This window comes from Trachypithecus francoisi, unplaced genomic scaffold, assembly GCF_009764315.1.
Source record: "Trachypithecus francoisi isolate TF-2019V2 unplaced genomic scaffold, Tfra_2.0 Lachesis_group13, whole genome shotgun sequence".
NCBI classification, from domain to species: domain Eukaryota; kingdom Metazoa; phylum Chordata; class Mammalia; order Primates; family Cercopithecidae; genus Trachypithecus; species Trachypithecus francoisi.
The window spans coordinates 34,753,641-34,759,640 of record NW_022681458.1 but is presented as its reverse complement, the minus strand read 5'-3'; the positions used below and the strand labels follow the sequence as shown (position 1 = coordinate 34,759,640).

The 6,000-nt window shown below is 46.6% G+C and overlaps 1 protein-coding gene across 4 annotated transcripts in view; it reads left to right on the top strand.

The window, feature by feature from the left end:
* Positions 1 to 5,005: 5,005 nt before the first annotated feature.
* ADAM23 (ADAM metallopeptidase domain 23) overlaps positions 5,006 to 6,000 on the top strand; it is a 191,095-nt gene continuing 190,100 nt past the window's right edge. The window contains exon 1 of one of the 4 annotated variants that reach the window (XM_033230556.1): positions 5,006 to 5,602. In XM_033230556.1, the coding sequence (XP_033086447.1) occupies positions 5,389 to 5,602 (214 nt within the window). In that variant the 5' untranslated portion in view covers positions 5,006 to 5,388. The remainder of the gene's footprint in view (positions 5,603 to 6,000) is intronic. The other 3 variants (XM_033230554.1, XM_033230557.1, XM_033230553.1) reach the window with 3 other exon arrangements.

Below are 6,000 nucleotides of genomic sequence, written 5' to 3'. Positions count from 1 at the left end.
TGACAGGCTCGTGTAACCCTTTGTGCCCAGCTTGTAAACACACAAAACTGTTGGATAAACAAGCCTAATGTTTTAGAGTGGGGGAAAAATTAACTGTTTTCAAATTTATCTTATACTATCTGAATTCCTAATTAAACTCTGTTTAACATAATTTCCTTTAAGAACTTAATTTTAGGTTTCTTCAGTGGTTATCTTTCTTCGGATATTTTCATGCTTGACATTGTAACACATTCTTGTCTGTTCAACTACTCCCCTAGAAATGTCTGTTGCCATTGCTCTTTTGGTATTGAATACTTTTTCTTTTCCCAGTAGTGTTGAAATTAGTCACACAGTGACTTTTGAAATTGTCTCACTTTGTCCTGGTCTTCAGAATGAGCAGTGGTGTAATTAACACAAACCTGCAGACTTGCAGACTTATTTTCATGAACTTGAAGGTTGCCTGTGACATGAGGTGTGGCTCTGTGTCAGGAGTGTGTATTCCCTGCTGCGTGGCCACTCTACAGGATTGAGTCTGAGGAACACAGGCAGATCCCAGGTGTTGATAGGCTCTGGGAAGGACTAGAGTGCGTGTGTTACTCCATTCTCTGACCACTCATGGCTGTAGCATCCATTCAGCATTCCCTACTCACAAGAAAATATAGCTTGGAAAACTAAAGAAATGTCTAGAATCTTTTTGACATCTGTATTTTTTTTGGTGAATGATTTCTGACTTTTCTCCCATTATCTACATCTGAGAATTGGCTCCAAAAGGAGAAACACTTCTTTCCTAAAGAATCCTAAAGAATCTTTCCAAAAGAATGAACATCTTTTGAGAATTTAGTGACTACTTACTGATTAAACAAATATCTAAATTACAATGGGGAGCAATCTTTTCTAGAATTAGAGCCCTCTACATTGTGGCACATGCTTCCTTCCCTTTTTCTGCTTATATGCATAGGACATAATACAGTTGATGAAAAAAATTTAACCTTAAATATATATATATTTAATTAATATATATTTTGATATATATACACCTTAAATATATATATATTTAATTAATTTAATTTAATATATATTAAGGTATATATATTACTATATTTTATTATATACTAATATATATTAATATATAATATATAATAATATATAATATATAATTATATATAAATGTATAATTATATATATTTAAGATATATATGGTATATATTTAAGGTATATATATTTAAAATAAATATATATATACATATATGTATGTAGAGAGAGAGAGAGATTTTAAAATGGATAGCTGACCAACCAGGTCCTGTAGGCTGCATGGTTTTCACATCCTTAAAGGTTTGTAAAGAAAAAAAAAAATGCAGCAGAGACCATATGGACCACAAAGCCCAAAATGTTTATTATCTGGCCTTGTACAGAAAATGTTTGCTGACTCCTGAACCACGTGGCAAGTACCAATAATGAAGCCCACTCGCTTTTTACTTTCATGAAGAAATGCATTGTCTTTTCTCCTTTGAAGTATCCACTTCCACCGGTAAAATCAGTTTTCACAGCTATTTTAAAAGGAGGCTGAGAAACCTTCTCTAGCTGGCTCTGTAACACAGGCTGTCCCAGCGAGCTCCTGGGTATAAGCAGCTCTTGAGCCAGAGCTGCTGTTTGAGGCTTGTTCGTGCTCTTGCTGTCACTCCCCAGATCTCTCTTAGTATCAGCACCGTCCACTAATTTGCTGCACACCTTCTTTGACTTTGGCTTTTTGGGCGAATGCTTATTCCATTCCAATTGCTCTTATGAGTCTGCTTTGCTACCTTCCCCTGCTTTTTTACTTTTTTTACCTTCTGGACCTCTCTTCTGTCATCCCTTTCTACTTTCTCCCCCAGCATCTCAGCCCTCTTGAGGCCAATGCCTCCCACATCTAATATTTCTATTTCTGTCCTTTGCTTGCTCCCGTCCAGACCCAGTTTTCTCACTGGTTGCAAAGTGGGTCCAGTTCTACCACTGGAAACAGATTTTGGCACATAGAGACCTTCTGATCTCCTCCCTCACAAGACCAATGGACCATTTTTGTGGACAGTATGATGACCCTTCCTGGGTATTGCTCATATGCACCCTTCATGGTGCTTACCTAGTGTCCATATTGCCTGGTATAATTTCCTTCCTATGGACCTTCTGGCCACCTGCCTTCACGTATGACTGCAGCATTTCTCCATGTCTGCCACTTTGACTAGATCACTCCAGTGGTCCCCTGATGGCCTTAGGATCCAACACACATTTGTAACCAGGGCCATTATAGCACTCAAGCTTCTGGTATATTTCTTTGTTCTAGTCCAGCTTGCTGAATCCCTCCCTTTCCTACCTGTGATTGCCTCTCTGTGAATGCTGATTCAATTCCAGGTACTATATTAAGCTCTGGAGTCAGAGATGACCAAGATACAGCCTTGCTCTCGGTATTTTTTGATAGAAGAAAGATGTTATGCACATACATGAATACAGAGCAAAGCAGTAGGTGGTAAGTGATTAAGCAAGTCACTAAATGTTATGAAAGCACAGAGTGGAATATTTAGAAGTAAACTCTATAACAATAAAAATTCTGAACTACCTAATAAGAATATTACTAACTCTATCAAGTTGACCAATTAAATTATTTAATCAGTTAATATCTGATTCTGTTTTTAACCTTCCCTTAAATATATGGCTTAAAGACTAAACTTCCAGTAAATTTTTTGTAAGTAATGTACTCTTTCTCTGACTCATTATTTCATTTACTGATACCTTATCTTGACTCTAGCAATGTCTGTAACCATTAAAGTTCTGTAAATAAATGCAGTCTTTTGATTGTAGTACATAAAACAACATCCCTCTTTGTAAATACCCCAACCCCTTATTAGAAACTATATTGAGGCCGGGTGTGGTTGATCATGCCTGTAATCCCAGCACTTTGGGAAGCCAAAGTGGGTGGATCATCTGAGGTCAGGAGTTTGAGCCCAGCCTGGCCAACACGGTGAAACCCCATCTCTACTAAAAATACAAAAATTAGCCAGGTGTGGTGGCACGTGCCTGTAATCCCAGCTAATCCCAGCTACTCGGAAGGCTGAGGCAGGAGAATCGCTTGAACCTGGGAGGCAGAGGTTGCACTGAGCTGAGATGGCACTACTGCATTTCAGCCTGGGTGACAGAGCAAGATACCATCTCAAAATGAAAAAAAAAAAAAAGAAGAAGAAGAAACTATATTGAATCCTCATTCCATACCCCAAGTGCATGAAATGATGTGTTGTAACTGGCCGGTGTGTTTGGTTAGTCCAGGCTGGCTGGTAGGTTTATTTATTGGAACAGACTTTAAAAGGTTGTCACTCAAATGCAAGAGATACCTTTCAAGTAACTTGCATCTGGGTGCTTTGCACCTTTCATTTCCCTCTCCCTTCTCATTGCTTGTGCATCTCCTTTCTGGCTTGCTTTCTGTCAGGCTCTTTTTCACAATGTATGTTGTGTCAAATATAAAATGGGAAAACCTAGCCAGAGCATGCTTGACTTGAGGGAGACACCCCTAAGAACACTGACCTGTAGTGGGCACTCTAGCGGGGCTAGAGTGTTCACTGGCCTGCCCCAAGTCTGACTTCTGCTTGTGTGTACTACCCATTTCTTTATTCATTCAGTATATATTTTCCAAGTGATTTCTCTGTGCCTCAGACACTGTATGAGGTCCTAGGGACACTATGGTGTGCAGAAGGGAAAACTGTTTTTGCCCTCACATGGGGGAGGTAGCATCAATTACAAATTTACAGGAATAAATATGTGATAATAATATCCTAGCTCAACATAGAAAGGAAGTTATCTCAGTATTTACCTAACAGTTCTGTAATGTGTGTGTGTGCGCGCGTATATGACTTCCTCTTTTCTCTTTGTTAAGTGTGAGTGGAGAAGATGGCTAACACTGAGTTCTGTCATGGCCATGGCACTTTATACCCACATTCTTTCTTTTAATCAGGGAATTCTCCACCCCAGCCCTCACCCCATGGATGTCGGAGTAAGACAACATGACTCGGATTGTCATTGGGAGGGTGAATAAATGAATGCTTAAATTATGAGAATTTGGGGGCAGAAATATGCCACAGACTCTTATTTGAAGCCATCAGATTTAGTGGCTGCGAACCCACCAAAGTCGGGGATTTACAGTTTTTACAGTAACGACAGAAAATTTCCCCTTTCCTCTGCAGCAGTCAGGACTGGATCTCAACAGAAATGTGTCCTACTCAATGCGTGCCCACCCCCGTGGTTGACAAACAACGGATTTCCCAAGATAGCTGCCACACACTCTGTTTCTAATCTCTGTATTTCTTCCTGGCCAGAATGTCTAAGTCCTTCCCGAATATGCCCAGTCATACTTTCTGAACTTTTGAGCAAATACCGTCAGGCTTCTTGTGCTTTCCTCAAAGACCCCAGGCATCGGCAGGGAGGACACAGGCCGGGGCGGAGCGCCCCTGCGCGGGGGATTCCTGCCACTCCGCGCCAGCCTGCGGTGCAAACGCGCTTCTCAGCCGCAGTCCCACCCGCTGCTGGCAATCTGAATGAGGAGCCGCGCTATTTTTACCTCCCCGGCTTCAATCCTTTATGTTTACATGCAGGAAGCAAATAAATAAGGGATTAAGAAGGGAATGCATGGCCTTAGTTTATCCAGAGCAGGAAGGGGTTGGAATAGGAGGGAGTATGTGAAGTCTGGGGTGGTGGAAAAGGCAGGTGGACTTCGGCTGGTTGTTTTCTCCCGATCATCCCTGTCTCTGGCCTGGAAACCCCCGCACTCTCTTTCTCCCCCTCTGGCTTATCCGTGACTGCCAGCTCCCCCTCCACCGCCCCCATCTTTTGAGGTACCACCCGTCACCTCTGATGTTGCTTGGGCTGCTGCATCACTCTGCTGCTTTCCCCCCTTCCCCGCCCCCCAACAAAGCATGCGCAGTGCGTTGCGGGCCAGGCAACAGCAGCAGCACAGCATCCAGCAGCAGCATCAGCACCCCAAGCCCCGCTCGGGCGCGCTCTCGGGGGGCGGAGCGCACGCCCGCTCCGCGCGTACCCGCGCCGCTCGCTCCCGCGCGCCGCCTCAGCATCCTCAGGCCCGGCGGCAGCCCCCGCAGTCGCTGAAGCGGCCGCGCCCGCCGGGGGAGGGAGTAGCCGCTGGGGAGGCTCCAAGTTGGCGGAGCGGCGAGGACCCCTGGACTCCTCTGCGTCCCGCCCCGGGAGTGGCTGTGAGGCTAGGCGAGCCGGGAAAGGGGGCGCCGCCCAGCCCCGAGCCCCGACCCCGGAGCCCCCTGCCCGCCGCGGCACCATGCGCGCCGAGCCGGCGTGACCGGTTCCGCCCGCAGCCGCCCCGCAGCTAGCCCGGCGCTCTCGCTGGCCACACGGAGCGGCGCCCGGGAGCTATGAGCCATGAAGCCGCCTGGCAGCAGCTCTCGGCGGCCGCCCCTGGCGGGCTGCAGCCTTGCCGGCGCTTCCTGCGACCCCCAACGCGGCCCCGCCGGCTCGGTGCCTGCCTGCGCCCCGGCCCGCACGCCGCCCTGCCGCCTGCTCCTCGTCCTTCTCCTGCTGCCTCCGCTCGCCGCCTCGTACCGGCCCCGCGCCTGGGGGGCTGCTGCGCCCAGCGGTGGGTATGGCCCCGTGCCCTTTGCATTGGCTTTCCCGCGGGGCCCTGCAGAGGAAAGCGAAGGGCGCGCGGGTCCGTGCGCTCCAGGCTTGTCCCCGGCTCGGCCTTTCCTTTTTCCCTCCCTGCGTGTCTTTCCACCCTTCTCGTTCCCAAACCCCCATTCATCCCAGTTCACTTTTGGAAGTCCATTTCTGTTGCATTCGCTAAAAACCCATTCCAATTCTTGTTGGTTCCACTGGGAGGTGTTTAGTGGATCTTGGGTCCCTCAGCGATCTCTGTGCAACTTGCGGAGGGGAAACCAGTGGATGGGAAATACAGCGAGGGAGCAAGTTGATACTTGCGTGGTGGAGTCTTAATGTGAATGCGGGGAGGATGTAGTGATAATAGTGGCGATGGGC